This window comes from Pelodiscus sinensis, chromosome 8 (genome assembly GCF_049634645.1).
Source record: "Pelodiscus sinensis isolate JC-2024 chromosome 8, ASM4963464v1, whole genome shotgun sequence".
Taxonomy (NCBI): domain Eukaryota; kingdom Metazoa; phylum Chordata; order Testudines; family Trionychidae; genus Pelodiscus; species Pelodiscus sinensis.
Window position 1 is genome coordinate 70,860,778 of NC_134718.1, and position 18,239 is coordinate 70,879,016.

At 47.3% G+C, this 18,239-nt stretch overlaps 1 protein-coding gene across 3 annotated transcripts in view; it reads left to right on the forward strand.

Annotated features, from left to right (window-relative positions):
* The first annotated feature begins 720 nt into the window (after positions 1 to 720).
* CFAP43 (cilia and flagella associated protein 43) overlaps positions 721 to 18,239 on the forward strand; it is an 89,983-nt gene continuing 72,464 nt past the window's right edge. For all 3 annotated transcript variants that reach the window (XM_075935526.1, XM_075935527.1, XM_075935528.1), the window contains exons 1-5: positions 721 to 870; positions 6,111 to 6,364; positions 8,325 to 8,421; positions 13,041 to 13,208; positions 14,467 to 14,617. In XM_075935526.1, the coding sequence (XP_075791641.1) occupies positions 794 to 870; positions 6,111 to 6,364; positions 8,325 to 8,421; positions 13,041 to 13,208; positions 14,467 to 14,617 (747 nt within the window). In that variant the 5' untranslated portion in view covers positions 721 to 793. The remainder of the gene's footprint in view (positions 871 to 6,110; positions 6,365 to 8,324; positions 8,422 to 13,040; positions 13,209 to 14,466; positions 14,618 to 18,239) is intronic.

The window sequence follows — 18,239 nt, forward strand, 5'->3', positions numbered from 1 at the left end:
TCCCAGGACACCACTGTTTCTTAGGAGCAGTTAAACTGTCGACCAGAAGATTTCTGAGTCCTGCGACAGAATTGGATCTGGACGGTGGGATGCTTTTATAAGAAATAAGAATGACCACAGGGGGTCACCACTTCAGAACGCAATACAAAATATTCATTTTGGTCCTAATCAATGGGTTAGCCTTTCAAGTGCCAGGGTCCAGGGACTCCTTGTTGTGCTCATATGAGAGAGAGGGGCAGGACCACTCTTCAGAATTTATAAAGATTGCCTCTCTCCTAGAACTGGCAGGGACCTTGGTCATTGAGTCCAGTCCCTTGCCTTCACAGCAGGACCAAGTACCATCCTGACAAATTTTTGCCCCCAAATCAGCTCCACAAGGAGCCAACTCACAACGCTGAGTTTAGCAAGCCAATGCCCAAACCACTGAGCTATCCCTCCCCTCAATGGGCAAGGGTCTCTCGTTCCCTGGTGCATTGAGCTCACACACCCCAGCGCATGCCTGCAGCAGGCTCACCCTCGCCCTGTCCCTCCCTGGAGCCCAGCCCTTGCTCCCACTTGGAGTGTTGGGTGGGTGGGGCACGTGCCAACCGCGCGCTCCCCGGACAGCCAGCCCGCCGCTCATTGGCTGAACGCTCGCTGCCGGCGACAACCAATCCGCTGCACGTTCGGACGCTGGTGTACGGCGGGGGTGGGGGGGAGCGCCGGCAACAGCCAATGGCAGAGGCTGTTGTTCGTTCCTAGGAGACCGATGTAAACGGTGCGGCCGCGGAGCTGCTGCCGGCGGGGGGTGACTATGGAGTCGGAGGAGGAGAGTGACAGCGACAGCGACAGCGGCCGCCGCCGCGCCTGGGAAGCCGACCTGGAAGTGAGGTGGGGGAGGCCGCGCGTCCCTCGCCCCCCGCTGCCTGTGCCCCTCCTTAGCCCCAAAGCCCCGCCCCTACCCCATGTCATACCTCCCGGAGCCGCCTCGCCCCGCCCCTTAGCCACGCCCCTTAGCCCCAAAGCCCCGCCCCTACCCCATGTCATACCTCCCGGAGCCGCCTTGCCCCGCCCCTTAGCCCCATAGCCCCGCCCCTTAACCCCAAAGCCCCGCCCCTACCCCATGTCATACCTCCCGGAGCCGCCCCGCCCCGCCCCTTAGCCACGCCCCTTAGCCCCAAAGCCCCGCCCCTACCCCATGTCATACCTCCCGGAGCCGCCTTGCCCCGCCCCTTAGCCCCATAGCCCCGCCCCTTAACCCCAAAGCCCCGCCCCTACCCCATGTCATACCTCCCGGAGCCGCCTCGCCCCGCCCCTTAGCCACGCCCCTTAGCCCCAAAGCCCCGCCCCTACCCCATGTCATACCTCCCGGAGCCGCCTCGCCCCGCCCCTTAGCCCCATAGCCCCGCCCCTACCCCATGTCATACCTCCCGGAGCCGCCTCGCCCCGCCCCTTAGCCCCATAGCCCCGCCCCTACCCCATGTCATACCTCCCGGAGCCGCCTCGCCCCGCCCCTTAGCCCCGCCCCTTAGCCCCATAGCCCCGCCCCTACCCCATGTCATACCTCCCGGAGCCGCCTCGCCCCGCCCCTTAGCCCCGCCCCTTAGCCCCATAGCCCCGCCCCTACCCCATGTCATACCTCCCGGAGCCGCCTCGCTCCGCCCCTTAGCCCCATAGCCCCGCCCCTACCCCATGTAATACCTCCCGGAGCCTCTTTGCCCCGCCCTAATTCCATAGACCCCGCCCCTTAATCCCATATACCCTGCCCTCTGCCCCATAGTATACCTCCCTGAGCTGCCTTGCCTCGCCCTAATTCTATAGACCCCGCCCCTTAATCCCATATACCCCCCACCTCCCTGAGCTTCCTTGCCCCACCCCAATTCCATATGCTCTGCCCCTTTACCCCCATTTGCCTCCCTGAGCTACTTTGCTCTGCAATCCCATATACCCTGCCCCCTTAACCCCTTATGCCTCCCTGAGCTGCCTTGTCCCACCCCCTAATTCCATAGACCCCACCCCCTAACCCGATGTGCCTCCCTAAGGAGCCTTGTCCTGCCCCTAATTCCATATACCCCGCCCCCTTAACCGCATGTCTCTCTGAGCTGCCTTGCCCCACCCCCATAATCCCATATACCCCACTCTCAACCCTATGTGCCTCCTTGAGCCTCCTTGCCCCATCCTTTAATCCCATATACCCCGCCCTCTTCACCGCATGTGTCTCCTTGAGCTGCCTTGCCCTGCCCCTAATTCCATATACCCCACGCCCTAACTCCAAGATCCTCAGCCCCCCATTAGTCCCATCTTCAGCACCGCCCTTTACTCCAATGTCCATGTGCCTCATCCCTTTATCAACCCCATGTGTGCTGCCTTCAGTCCCCATTCACCTCATGTGCCCAGCGCCCATTAACCTTAATGTGCCCCAATTCCAAATCTTTCCTGGGTCTCTGAAGCTAGCCAATGCAGTTATGTTCAGTTTAAAGAGATCACTCAAGAAATTTGAGGTCCGCAGGGGGCTGAACAAAGACCCCAACTACCTTACCCATTACAAAGATAGCTTCCCCAATTATCACCTCTAATACCATTAGCTCACAGACATTTACCTTCCTTCCCCCCCCCCCCCCCCCCCCGCGCATCCCCCTTCTGTTCTGAAATGTGATTTGTCCTTTTCATATGTGCTCATTTTTTTTAATTGTATCCTTTGGTATATATGGTTGTGACTATTTTCTTCCACTATTTGATCTGAGGAAGTGGGTCTGGCCCACAAAAGCTCATCATCTAATAAACCATCTTGTTAGTCTTTAAAGTGCTATATAGTCCTGAAATTTGAGGTGACCTCTAGAGCTTGGTGAAAACAAGATTTTGCATTTCAGAGAATTCTGTGATTCTGAAAACATTTCCCATTCTGAATTGAAATGAAAACAATTTTTTGAAAATGTCTGTGAAATAACTTTTTAGAAAATATAATTAGCATATTTATTATATCATAAAAATCAAATGAGCAGTAGTTTTGCAATGGAACATAAAAATGTTCTGTCCCGAAAAGGTCAAAACAGAAGGACCTTATAAAAACCATCCATTCCATTTTTTAAAATCAATCAGCATGTGACCATGAAATGTTTTGCTTTTGCTGAATCTGCATTTTCTGACAAAACTGTTCCATCTGAAAATTTCTGACCAGCTTTGTGATTCCCTCCAGAGAAATTGAGTTTGTTTGCAGATTGTGACTTGAATTTTCAGCTTGCAGACTGATTTTGATTGTGAAGCGATACATGTATGTTTTATAAGCATAAATTGCATGACCATCATAATAACTTTGTGCATATATGTTTCAGAGACGTTTTTTCAGTGTATGCACATAAAAAAATGCTTTTTACAATACTGGTCCTAAATCTGTGCTGGGTAAAAGTGAGTTACTAGTCCTCTGAACATTCATACAGGTCTGCCAACATGTGCAGGCTGGCCGTAAATCTGGGGCACATTTAGGGCACGTTTACACAGCTAAAGCCGAAATAACCTACACAATTTGAGCTCCGTCAGTTGCGTAGCTTAAGTCGAAATAGGTTTTTTCAGCTTTTGGCACTGTCTACACAGCTGGCAATCCAAGAAAGAGCACTCTTCCTCTGACTTCCCTTATTCCTCATAAAATGAGAGTTACAGGAGTCTGAGTAAGAAGTCTTCCAGCTCGACATTATTTTGACATTATGTCAAAATAACTGCTTGTGGTATAGTCGCAGACTATGTTATTTCAGAATAACATCCGTTATTCCAAAATAATGCTGTTACGTAGACATAGCCTTCGAGGGCTCGGACAGAAGTTCACTAGCTTAATTTATCATCTCTGTTGCCAGGGTGCTTAGCTCTTCAGTAAACATATGCTCATCCCTCAAGAAAGCACAAATGAACACACAAACCCCAAACCTCTCGTGCAGCAAGAACACTCTGGCAGCACTCACCAGCGGTGTAAAAGAAAGCTATCATGTGGAGAATGCGAGGAGAGCCCCCCCCCCCCCCAAGAAAGAAAAGACCACTACAGAAAAAGAAAACAGAAGTAGAAAAATGACTAGAAGCGATAAGAGAAAAGACTATGGCCCTGTCTCCACTACACAATTAAGTCACCCGAAGTTAGGTTGATGTACAGCTGTTGCAGTAATTACTGCAGTGATGCATGTCCCGTCTGACATGTCCTCACCAGGAGAGCTTCCACTGACCTAACTGGTTGGGGCATAGTGAGGCACTAACAGCTGGAGCCTCTCCTTCCTCCTCACCCATACCCCCTGCTGTGGCCCCACCCAGCTGGGCTTGCAGACAGAAGGTGATCAAGTAATGTGGTGTCTTATGTCTACACTGCATAGCTAGATGAGCTTTGTAGACATAGCAAAATGAAGCTTCATTTACATCAAAATGGCTGCCGCGCTGTGCCAATCAGCTGTTTGTTGGCACAGCGCAGTAGTCTGGATGCTCAGTGGTCGACATCAAAAGCCTTTGTTGACCGCCCCGTTATGCCTTGTGGGATGAGGTTTACCGGGGAGGTCGACAAAGGCTTTTGATGTTGGAGGTAGCGTGGCTGGCCAGGGGAGATCGGGAGGAGAAGAACCGGCCGGCAGGAAGCAGGAGTGGCTGGGAGTGGGTCGGGGGCAGTGGAGCTGGTTGGGAAGAGTCGGGGAAAGCGAGGGGGTAAGGTGGAACTGACCCAGACACGTGTAGATCCCGGGGCGCTGTCAGTCCCATGCACGGTCTGGAGAAGTGCAAGTGAGTCCGGCTGTAGCTCCACCACATGCTCAGGAGCAGGGACAGGGCTTCAGACTCAGCCAGGGCTCCCAGCGCCGATCGCGCCCCGCCTCCCAGCCACTCCCTCCGCCAGGCTTCCGTCCCATGCCCAGCCAGAAATCCAGGAAATACCAGACATTGCACATGTCTGGTATTTTCTGGATTTTTTTTACCAGACAGAGGCCTCAAAAACCGGACTGTCCGGTAGAATACTGGACACCTGGCAACCCTAGATGCTTGCCTGGCTTGGCACCCTGCTGTAGCAGGGAAAGCCTCCAGGGAGCATGCTCTTGTTTCTGGGGGGAGGGACAGGGATGGAGAGCTCAGTTTCCCCCTCTTCCCCCACCCATGCAGCGGGGAACCCAGTGCAGCTGCAGCACCAGGCCAGGCTTCCCGTTGGCAGGACGGTGGGTGGGGGGAAGAGTAGAAACCCCGACCATCCCGGCCACATCCAACTCTGCCACTTCCCCAGCAGGCAGGGGAGGGGCACAAGGGAGAGAGAGCAGCAGCTCATGGGGGCAGCAGAGCAGGAGCATGCGCCAAGGAGGGGGCAGCAGATCCCGAGAGTGCCCCAGGTAGGGGGCGGCAGCAGAGCCTGAGCCTGAGCCTGAGCCTGGTTCCCCACAGGCGGCAGTTTTAAAACAGCAAGGTCCGGGAGTGACTCCTCAGCTCTGGCCACCCCTCTTCCTCCCAGCAGCAGTGGCAGCTGTAAAAGCAGCTGCCTGCACACATGGAGGAGGAGGGGCTGCGAAGCCCTGGAGGCCCCGTGGGACAGGGAGGGCTGTCCTGCGGCTGGGGAGAAGGGAGCTGTCTACGGGCTCTGCAGGGTGTGGGGGAGCAGAATTTTTTTCTGTTCTCTCTGCAGCACACCTCTGACTGCCTCTGTGCCGTGGAACACAGTTTAAGAAACGCTGCGATATCATGAGCTTTCATGGGCTCAACCCACTTCTTCAGTTTTTCCATTATAACTATATCCAGAAAAACCCACACCCTTAACAGACATGATTACAAAAGCTGTGTTTGGACCAGGCAGATTTTTTTAAGTAAAATCTGGAACTAGAGAAAAAAAATAGACATCTGTCCCAGCTCCTCTTCCTAGTCCTTTGTGCATCCCCAAATGGGACATGTCCCATGCTTTGAGAAGTGCTGCGCTAATTCTTCTTGATGCTAGATCTTGAAACCGTCTCTGCTCCCCATCCCTCCCAGTGGTGATTTTTTGAAACTGGTCCAGGGCTGAATATAGCAAGTCCCAGGTCTTGGATCAAAAGTAATTTCCATTTGTTGCCATCCTTTTGTTCCACATTATATTTTAAGTAAAATGTGTTTATGTCCAGTGTTTAATGCTCACTTACTTTCCCCCAAAGATGGGTTCAGGGATTCACGAACAGGAATGTTGGTTTTGTCAACAACAAGACTATCTGTTACCCTTCTGGCAACTACATCCTTTTCGTGGACATTGAAACACAGAAGAGGACATTTCTGAAGTGTATGAATGGCCTCGTGGGAGCTTTTGCTGTGAATGGGAACAGTCAAGTGGTGGCTTTTTCAGACCAGAAGCTAAATCCTGTCATCTATATCTATGCTTTTCCAGGACTGGTTAAACAGACAGAAATAAAAGGTAGGGATGGAGGTTTCCTTCCTTGTTTCTATTCTTTTAAAATAAATATTAAATCTCCATCTTGCGAAGGGCAAAAGCAACACAGCAGAAAGGTTTGCAGTGACAGGAGAGATGCAGGGAGTCCTATAAAGATCCTTGTACTGCTTTTAAATAAAGACCCAGATCTGTAGCCCTTAGATCCACTACAAACCCATTACATTTGTAAGCACAGCTAAGAGCTGAATGAGAGGGCACTATGAAGGGCTAATGCTGCACCTGAGGAAGTCCATGGGATCTTTGCAATAGGGTCAGTCTCTGTTCCTACTGAAATCTGAGTCAGCAATGTTAGCAGCTTGATTAAAATATCTTGAATTACTAATTCATCTCTCTCTTCGGAATAAGACACATAAGCAGTACATCTACACTGCCTCTTTTTTGTGGAAGAGGCAATGCAATGTTTCACACTTCATTTGCATAGTCTCCTCTGATGCTTTTTGTGAAAGAGGTTTTTGTGCAAAAAAAGCAGTGTAGATGGGTCTGTTTTGCACAAAAACTCCCTTTTGTGCAGGAACCCTATAGATGGGTCCGTTTTGCACAAAACTACCCTTTTGCGTAAGAAACCTTATTTCTCAAAAAATGAGGTTTACATGTTCTTGCGCAAAAGGTTTTTTTTGCGCAAAACAGACACATCTGCACTGCTTTTTTTGTGTGCAAAAACCTCTTCCTCAAAAAGCATCGGAAGAGAATATGCAAATGAAGCACGAGAAGTCGCTAATGAACGCTTTATTTGCATTGCCTCTTCCGCTAAAAAGAGGCGGTGTAGACATAGCCAAACATGCAGAAAATTTTCTCAGTAGCAAAGGAGTTCTCATTGAATTTGGGTTTTTTAGGGTGTTTGCTTTTGAAGAAGTTAGTTAATAATGATGCCCTCTCCTGACTGTTTCATAAGAAGCCCTCCTATATCTGACTCCACAGAAAGAAACCTAGTTGTCTTCTCTTCTTACCTGTTTTATTGCTGGATACAGGCAGTCCCTGGGTTACGTACAAGATAGGGACTGTAGGTTTGTTCTTAAGTTGAATTTGTATGTAAGTCGGAACTGGTACATATTGTAGGGGAAACTCTAGCCAACATTTCTCCAGAGCTCGGTTTTATTCTCCCACACCTCACTTCCCTTAGTCCTTTATTCTCAAGCTGAGGTGTCTGCTGAGAAAAGCCGCTCTGCGTCTCCCTGGTCTGCTGGGGGAGGGGGGTGCTAGCTTCGCGTCTCCCTGGTCTGCTGGGGGGAAGCAGCTAGTGCGGGGTTGCCTCACCCCGTTTGTAAGTAGGGATCCGATGTAAGTCGGATCCATGTAACCCGGGGACTGCCTGTATATTACTCCAGAGCATCCTACCTCATGGGCTGATTTAATCAGTTAAAGAATGAAGTTTAATCAGTAGAAGATTGATGCCAGCCTCTCTGTCCACATAATGGATTCTTTCAAACTATAGAAATATGATGGGTCAGTTAACTCTTTAAAATGCAAAAACAGCAGGCAAAGAGCAGCATTTCTTCAGGGGCTGCTGTGGCTGGCTGGAGCGCCCCTGCCTGAGGCACACCCAGTCTAGGCCCCCACCATTTATCCAGAGGTGGTTAACCATTCACATCCCTACTATAACAGCACAAAATATTAATACAACTAGATGGAAGTGCCCAGGAGAATGTTACCTAGAGGGCAATCATGTTACCTAGGGGGCAACACAAAAAATCATGTGTTGCCTGGGATTGAAGGGGTGATATCTGTGAAGACTATTCCATTGCTAGAAGAGATCTATACAAGCAGTTTTACATCCAATTTGTTTCTTAGAACTCATAACGAAAATTATCTTTATATGGCCAAATCAAAGTGAATTATCACGGATGGAGCAAAGCATCAGGCCTGTGGTTGTCCAAAGCAAAGTTTAAAGCTTACTAAAACCCTTGCTATTGATTTTATATTTTAGGGCAGGCTCAGCTGAACTATTCTTTACTTGCATTCAGTTACATGGGTCCTTATCTGGCCAGTTACTCTTCAGTTCCAGAATTTGTTCTTTCCATATGGTAAGTGTCAGACGTTTTCCTATAATACTGAGTAGCTTAGGTCAGGGTTTTTGTATGTACATTCCTTGAGCAGGGCTTCAGTTACTTACTTGTCAAGAGAAACCAGTAAGTCCAAATGACACCTTTGCTTCCTCCTTCCTCTCTAATCTGCCACTGCCTGCAAACGTTCTCTGCCAGAATTGTCTTGCATTGGCCGGTGTGGAAAACACCATATAAAATTAATTGTTATTTTGCCATAGCTGACTTCCAGACTGTTCTCTTCAAGCTTTTACATTGTGATGCATTTATGACATCCAGGAAAATAAGCTATTTCCATCACTTAATTATGTGAACAGTCCTGGAAGCTGACTTCAGTGGTAATTGTGAAAGAAAGTTGCCTGCTAGCCAGGGCACAGGACTTATAGTCAGGAACTGCTGACTTTTAATGCTGACACTGGCTCCCTTGAGGGTCCTGGGCCTGCCATGTTAATGTCCCCACTCAGTCATTTCCTCTGTAAAATGAGGATAATGAATCTTAATTACTTCATGGAGCTCATATGAGTATTCATTAGTTAAAATTCGTAAAGCAGATTGGGGATAAAAAGTGCTATGTAAAGGCTATATATTAGTTTTCCCTTAAGAAGCTTCAGCACTCCTATCAACAGGGCTATCCTTAGAATTTATGGGGCCCTAGGCAACCCTCCCGCCCCACATCCCCCAAGCGATTTGTTTCCGCTCCCTGCCCAGAGCCCTTTGCACTCTCCCCGTCCCCATAGGGCATTGTTTGGGAGAGTCCAGCAGAGAAAGGGGTTAAATGCCTCACCTAGCTGCTGCGAAGGCTGTCACTTGGCTCCGCAGCTTGCTGTAAATCAGTGTTTCAGCCTCTAATATGTGAGAAGCTGGGTTTAGGGCCAGGGATAGGGCAAAAGGGGCAGCATTCCTGGGGCCTAGCAATTTAAAAAGGTCCAGAGCTTCCCATATCACAATGCTGGCCAGAGCCCCAGTCCCTTCAAATTACTGCTGGAGCCCTGGGCAACACAAGCCAGGCATTGCTGAAGGTATGGCTGGGAGAGACTAGCCACCAACCCTGTGCCTTCCACCCAAAGCCCCACCGTTCTGGGTACTGGAGATGCCCCCTCTCCTCCCGCCACTTTGCCCAGGGGCTCAGCCATTCCATCTGCAGCCCTGGGCTCGGGCGGCCTGTGGCAGCAATCCAGAACACCACTCTCCCCATATACACAGGGACAGCGGGAGTGGATCAGCTCCCACACATGTACCTGTGGAAACCAACCTACTTTTACCTGCTGTCCCGATGGTGCCCCAAATTTTAGGGTGTCCTGCGGCCCTGCCAATCACATCCCTGAGAATTCCCAGTTTCTCTCATCTTAAAGCACCACCACCCTTGTCTTAACTTCCGGCTGAGAACAGCAGTCCTCCCAGAGAGAGCACCCATCTCAAGATATCATTTGTGTTGTTCCAGCTAGGCTTTCGGCTCCCTAACTGGGCAGGCTGTCGGTGGCACCGGATACCTGACGAGTATAACTCATTATAGCTGTGAGCAATCAGCCAGCCTCAACTTTCCAAGTGTCTGGGATTATACGCAAGAGCTGCCACCCCCAACCCCCTGCAGTAATAATTAATTATAACGATAATGAAAAATCTTTTGAATCCACTTTGAAACACTTGGAGGAGAGGAGAGCAGGAACAGTCAACATGGATTCACTCAGGGCAAGTCATGCCTGACCAATCTAATTGCCTTCTATGATGAGATAACTGGCTATGTGGATATGGGGAAAGTGGTTGATACACAATATACCTTGACTCTAGCAAAGGTTTTGTATAGTCTTCTACAGTATTCTTGCCAGCAAGTTAAGAAGTATGTATTGGAGTGCTGCGGGGTCGGTCCTGGGGCCAGTGTTGTTCAACATCTTCATTAATGATCTGGATGATGGGATGGATTGCACTATTTCACTAGTGAAGCACTGAAAGGGGTTGCCTAGGGAGTGGTGGAATCTCCATCCCTAGAGGTGTTTAAGTCTCGGCTTGACAAAGCCCTGGCTGTGTTGATCTAGTTGGGATTAGTCCTGCCTAGAGCAGGGGGCTGGACTTGATGACCTCCTGAGGTCTCTTTCAGCTCTATGATTCATAGATATTTTTAAGGTCAGGCTTGACAAAGTCCTGGCTGGGATGATTTAGTTGGGGTTGGTCCTGCTTTGAGCAGTGGGATGGACTAGATGACCTCCTGAGGTCTCTTCCAACTCTTAGTTTCTGTAATTCTCTTCTCAGTCCCCAGGAGAGAACAACAGCGTTCACTACATACTCTAGCTGTGCACTTCATCTCAGGATTTAGGCTTAAATGTACTTTACAACAGATAAAGCATACCAGTCAGTCAACAGACTTTCTATCGAGAAGAGCTTACTTTCTAAAAGGCATGAACGATGATCATTCACAACAAAATTAACATGTTTGGCTGAGTTTATGCCTTGTCTGCACTTTAGAAGTTCCATCAGTTTGAAAGATTATGCTAGTCCTAGAGAGATTCTGTATCTATAAGGATAGGCATTTCCACTGGAAATGCTGGAACTTTTCCAAGTAATGGAACTTCCTAAGGCCATCTGCTTTAAGATTATTTAACCAGCAAAGTGACCCCCGAATGAATTTGACCGACAATTTAAGTCTGAAACAATTTAATAAAAAATATCCCAGAATGTTGTTATAATAGTAGGCCTTGATCCGGCAATGAGCTCCACTCAATTACCTGTGTGCTGTGTGAATTTCATTGCACAATCCGGGCCTTCATCTATGCAGTCTAATTTATCCATCAATGTGAATTCTTTCTACTTTGAATACATAGAAGTAATATTTTACAGGATAAAATAGAGCAGAATATTTTAGTAGTGTGCTGCAATTTCAGCATGATGTTTGTGCAATGTCTATATGTATTGCAAACTTCAAAATGTTTGCTACGTGCAGGTAAAAGATGTTAATAAGATTGCTTGGACGTGAAGTATAGGAAGCTTATTGATAATGAAAAGCTGCTTTTCGTGGGAGACATTTTATCCCTAGATCTTTCTTCTGTTCAAAGCAATGACTCAGTGCCAGACACATGCACCATATCACATTGTACCTTAGTAAATTAGCTACTACAAAAGAATCTTGGCACAGCTTGCTATGTATTGGAGCACCCTGACAGATCTTTAGAGAGAGCACTATACTAACATCTTTTCATGCCAGAATTTCACCTTGTAATTTCCTTTAATATTAATGGAAGCTACTGAACATGTGTTAATACTAGTGTATCAAGATAAAGTACACCTCTTAAATCATGTTTTCTTTTTTCCATCTGATATTAATGTTAATAATTTTCTTGCATCCTGATCAATATCTATAAATGAATTTGTTACAAGCTAGACCAACAGGATTATATTAAACTCATTTGAAGTAGCACCTACATGCTAGAGATCTTCACTCTAACCTTAGTGGTACATAACAAGGCTGAAATTCCAACTCCAATTTCAAGTTACATGTTGACCAATACATTTTTAAATTGCAAAGATTTCTAAGAAGTTAGCAGCAAACAGGGCAGTCCCTAGAAGTTCTGGTGCCCTCCACAGCCCCTCTCCTCTACAAGTGAGGCTGCGCTCAAGAGCTGTGGGGTCACGGGGGAAGGAGCTGTGGGGAATGAGAACAGGGCAGCTAGATAGGGAGGTAGCAGGGGTCAGGCCTTCCTCTAAGCTCACCCGTAGCAGTAGGAAGCAGAGCAACTTGACCACAGTCCACTCTGCTCCCCTGACTCCCAGCTGCATTGCTTGGGGGAAGGAGTTTGGAGGAAGGGGTGGAACCATCCTCATACTCACTGGCAGCAGGAAGCAGAGCGATGTGGCTGGAAGCCAGCAGGCCAACACCAATCCCCCAGGCAATCTCGCCTAGTGGAATAAAGGTGGGCTGGAGATGGAGCAGAGGCAGGAAGAGCCAGGGTGGGGTGGAGCAGGGCTGAGAGTTTAGGAGAAGGGGTAGAGTGTGAGCAAGATAGAGACTTAGGGGAAGCGGTAGAGTGGGAGCAAGGGTGAAGCAGGGGCAGAGCAGGGGGGTTCTCCCGGGACCCACACCACGTAGGGATGGCTTTGCTGGGCACAGCCCATGGAGATGTAGACCTAGAGATGGGGCCGGCTGCCAGAGCCTGCAGCGCCACATACTGCAGCATGCAGCTGCCAAGGGCGCCATGAAATTTGGGGCAATTTGGTGTCCTGAATCTCATGGTACCCTACACAGCTGTGTAGTTTGCAAATTGGTAGGAGCAGCTTTGGCGTCAAATGTGTTATTCAGGAAATTAACAAACGACTCCCAGCTTCGTGCCCTGTCCACAAAACAGTGCTGCTTTGGAGGCACAGCAGCACTTGCGGACATGTTTGTTTTGCATATTATTGCAACGTTTGCTCTCAGTAGCAATGTCAGCCCTAAAGAATATTTTTGTTTTACTTATGGCTGATTATCCAGCTTCCTTTATCATTCCCGCCAAGAGGAATTAACCTGACTGGCAGTAGAAAGTGCTTGTGTGTGATCAGGTGCAAGACGCCTGAGAGGAGCGGAGCATCAACTACTGCCCTCGGTGTCAATTTTTAAATTTTATCTTTTGAAGGGACTGGCAAGAAAATATCCTGTTGTGCAGTAAATCTCAACCTGGTGTAGAAGTGACCTCTCTGAGCTTTAACCCCATGAACTGGCACCAACTTTGTTTGTCCAATGAAAACTCCCTTACTATCTGGAATATTGAAAGGAACGATCAGGAACATCATCTCAGGTCAAAGTAAGTAACACACCCTCCAGATTAAAAGAAAATTATAAAGAGCTTTTTGACATATATCAGTTTACAAAGATTAAGACTATATGGATCCAATTAGGATTAATTGCAGCCCTTTAAATCATCTAATATATAAAGGAGAATGTCTGTATGTTTGTGTGCTAATAATTTGGACACTATAAGAGCTACCACAATCAAACTTTGCATAGGATAATCTTTTATCCAGGAGAAGGTTTTAAGGTACTGTGGGAGGAAAGAGATGAGAGACCAACGCCTCTCTCCAGGGCTGCACAGAGCTTGGCAGTGCGGGGAGATGCGGCTTCCCAAGGGAGGCGGTGGGGACAATCACTCACCAAGGCCGGCAGAGGGACAAGGAAGCAGAGGGCGGGCTTGGGTGCTGGCGGCAGTCGCGCGGCTCCCTTCCCCCTCCCTCCTCTCAGTTCTTCCACTTTCCCGAGCAATGCCAGGTAACTCCAGCTAGTAACCAATAAGAACTTTAACTGCCGATTGAATTATGTATCTTGAATTTGTGATGTAATTTCCTAGTGCTTAGGTGTCCAGATTACAATCACCACAATAATGGCTGTGAAAGGACAGATTTGGTAAGAGGCCCAGGACCGAAAGCATGTGAAGATGAGGCTATCTACCCACTCCTGCAACTGGCTCCACCATAAGAGGACTAAGGAATATTGACAGGGCAATGCTGTTACATGCAATTACCCTGTTTGGACAGTTTATTGCCGGCAAAGATCATTTAGTAAAGTAGAATGCTTGTATTTTAAAAGTACAGATTTCGTCACAGACTGGTCTGCAAAAAACCCTCATATGGAGTGTGTCTAGACTACATGGCTCCATCAACGGATCCATGTAGTGTAGACACACCCATGGGGTCAAGTATTTGTCTTCTCTGTGGTTACCACATCCCATGTAGTGAATTTACGAATCCAAAGATGATTTTTCTAATGTTCAGTGTAATTTGCCCAACACTGCAGATGGCTTGTCTACACTTAATTGGTTTGCTATTTTAACTATAACGGGGGGGCGGGGGAGGTATGAATGAATGTGTTACAACAGTATCTGCCATGTACAATGGTTGTCTATCTCAGCCTTTCATTGTTATAATAGAGGGAAAGTCTTTATATTAGAACATCAACAAAAAGTCAGAGTCTCCAGGTTTTGAAAATGTACTTTCTGGTGATGTATCAGTGTTTATTTTCTGTAAGTGCTTCCTCTGCTCATGTGCTATTTCTCTCTCTGTTTGCAGGCCTGTCAGACTCCCTGCTGAAGATGGCTCTCAGATGTGTAACCGGGATGAGTTTTTTTCACATCCTGATCTCCAAGATCTCTACTATGGTCCTGTGCTGCCAGTTTCAGCCATTGCTGGGCTGGCAGGGGACGAGGCAGAAACATTCAGGGTAATTACAGCTCTACATCTAACTGCTAATACAAACTATATATGATTGTAATGATACTGACAGAGATGATCAGAATTCATAAATGGAAAACATATTAAACTTTTCTAGTTCAGAAAAGAGGGATAGTTCCTCTGAAATGTTTGTGAAACCCTTAGTAGCATTCAGATTGTAATTGTGGAGGTGGCTTACTGTTTATTGCATCAGGTTTGAAACACCTAGAATCCTAGATAAATCCCAGCATGACAGGCATAGCCTGTATTAACTTTCCAAGGTAAATATAGTGGAGTACCTTGTAGTTCTTCCTCAGGTAATCTCTGCATTGTCCTGTTTGTGAGAAATAGTGTCTCTGGTATCAAGCTACCGATTTTTTTCTAGCAAGTTATGCCCATTGTGGTCATTCACCCCCTCTCTTGCAGAAGATTTCAAGATTATAAAAGAAGAAGGGGGAGGTCTCCACACACTTCAGTTCCATTGTGACTGCAGAAGATGCAAAAGGGTGAATCACACACGTTGTCCTCACTTTCCTCATTCATTTCTTGTAATTTTGCCTTTTGGGGCTATTTTCTTTCTAGTTCCTTAAATTAGCAAATTGTTAGCAAAGGCTGCCTTCAGTTGGAAGCATAAAGAAGAAATGGTGCTTGTTGAGCACTGGTATCCTCTGCAGGATAGGAAGGGTCTCACATCCACCCAGAGGAGCTTCCAGATACACTGGGCAAGTTGGGGACACTCTGAACTCCTGGAAAGGACGGGGGCTCGGGTGAAAGGCGTGGGCAGCCATCCCTCAGCACCACCTGGAGCATGCCACGGTACCCCCCATCTCTTTGGGCTGCACGGAGCATGCTGCATGGCACTCCAGCAGTAATTTAAAAGGCCTAGGGTTTTGGGTTCCACTGCTGCTGTAGAGATAGCAGTGTCTGGGAGCCCTGGGTCCTTTAGACTTGCCAGGCCCTGGGGCAATTGTCCCCTTCTTGTCTCTCCTCCCTCCCACCCACCATCAACAGGCTTTCAAACACCTACTGATAAGGATCAGAGGGGTAGCCGTGTTAGTCTGGATCTGCAAAAGCGACATGCATCTGACGAAGCGGGTCTTTGCCCATGAAAGCTTATGCTCCAATACATCTGTTAGTCTATAAGGTGCACCAGGACTCCTTGTTGCTTCTACTGATAAAGGAGGCTACTCAATCCAAGTCAATAAAGTCTGTCAGTGTGTAAGCCCAGCATTGACTTTGGACATCTGCTAGCCTAAGTGGCTTTATGCAGAAGATTAAGATAATGTGCTCACCAAGGAATTCCCTTCTCCCTTCCCTTACCATCTATTGCAATATTTACCAATAGTGGACTGCAGTGGTCACTTTGTTCTCTAGCCTTTTAGGGCCTCGGTGCTCTGCTGTAGATAAAAACTCCCATTTGGTCTTCTGGAGTTGAAAGTGGTTTGTTCAGCTCCTCCCATTGGATCAAATCCAAAAATTCATCTGCAGAAAAGCACAAATGTCTCATTTAGTATTTGTCAAAGGATTTTTTCCTCTCTGTTACCTCATATGCCCATTCAATCAAGAAGGACATGTCTAATTTAAGTCAGTTTTTCAATTGAATTCAAACAGAGCAGGATTATTATGTCCTGAGGAAACATTCTACATGAAGGATTCAACAGGAAAAGAAGATTTTTATGTCTTTTGTTGCTGGGTCTGAATCAGATGAAAGGGCATTCTTAATATTTACATTTATGGAAATCCACATGCTCTAATTATGCTTCAGAATCTGTTATTGTAGCTGGAACTGTAACCACGTATTGCCCAAAAGGGGCAGCAGTATAAAGTTTTTAACCTTCTTGCACAAGAAGATATTTTCTGTTTCAGTATCTCTTATAACAGAGACCCTGAATTTTGGTATCCAGACATAGATTTTTGTTACCATGCATGTCTCTGAAGACGTCTATGCAGTGTGCAGCGGTAGTCAAAAAAGCAAACAGGATGTTAGGAATCATTAAAAAGGGGATAGAGAGTAAGACGGAGAATATCTTATTACCCTTATATAAATCCATGGTACGTCCACATCTTGAATACTGTGTACAGATGTGGTCTCCTCATCTCAAAAAAGATATACTGGCACTAGAAAAGGTTCAGAGAAGGGCAACTAAAATGATTAGGGGTTTGGAACGAGTCCCATATGAGGAGAGATTAAAAAGACTGGGACTTTTCAGCTTGGAAAAGAGGAGACTAAGGAGGGATATGATAGAGGTCTATAAAATCATGAGTGGTGTGGAGAAAGTGAATAAGGAAAAGTTATTTACTTGTTCCCATAATATAAGAACTAGGGGCCGCCAAATGAAACTAATGGGCAGTAGGTTTAAAACAAATAAAAGAAGTTCTTCACACAGAGCATAGTCAATCTATGGAACTCCTTGCCTGAGGAGCTTGTGAAGGCTAGGACTATCACAGGGTTTAAAAGAGAACTAGATAAATTCATGGAGGTTAAGTCCATTAATGGCTATTAGCCAGTATGGGTAAGGAATGGTGTCCCTAGCCTCTGTTTGTCAGATGGTGAAGATGGATGGCAGGAGAGAGATCGTTTGATCATTACCTGTTTGATTCTCTCCCTCTGGGACACCTGGCATTGGCTATTGTTGGGTCAGACCAAAAGTCATACTGGGTCAGACCAAAAGTCTGTCTTGCCCAGTATCTTGTCTTCTGACAGTGGCCAATACCAGATGCCCCAGAGGGAACAGGAAATCACTAAGTGATCCCTCTCCTGTCACCCATTCCCAGCATTTGCTAGAGGCTAGGGACACCATTCCTACCCATCTTGGCTAATAGCCATTGGTGGATCTAATCTCCATGAATTTATCTGGTTCTTTTGTTGAACCCTGTTAAAGTTCTGGTTTTCAAAATGTCCTCTGGCAAGGAGTTCCATAGATTGACTGTGAGCTGCATGAAGAAAAACTTCCTTTTGTTTGTTTTAAACCTGCTACCTATTAATTTCATTTGGTGAAATTAAGAACTAGGGGCTGGATGGACCTTTGGTCTGACCCAGAAGGGCCATTCTTATGTTCTTATGTATCCTCTTTGTGACCATACATGGTTAGATGCCATCAGGTATTATGTCGAGGATTCTGGACTTTACCTCTAGAGAGTGCTATTTAAAGGAACAAAGCTTTAGAAAGCTTCTGAATGACTGTACAATCTTACAACGCAAACAGCAAATGGGAGTGCTTTCCTGTTGTCACGAGTATTCAAGTTTATGGTCCCATTCTGGATTTAGAATTGCACCTGGGACTCGGTTTCCATCCACTGACTCCATGCTCAGGGCTATACTACTGGGGCGCTAGCCACACACCACTCCCTGGCCACTGGCCCTGCTCTTAGGGCCCTGCAACTGGGCCTCTGCTCCTGGACCTCTGCCAGCTGTGGCCCCAGCTTTGGTCCACTTAGCAATGTCTACGTACCTCCTCCCAGAGACAGGGCACTGCTAGCACCAGTTGGCAGGGTGAGGGGCACAGACAGTAGTAAGGGGGCTGGCTTTCAGCATCCCTGCTGAAAATTTCAGCACCACTCTAAGTGACTTGCCCAAGTTTGCACAGGAAATCTGGCAGAGATGGGCACAGGGTAGTCCAATGGAGCAATCT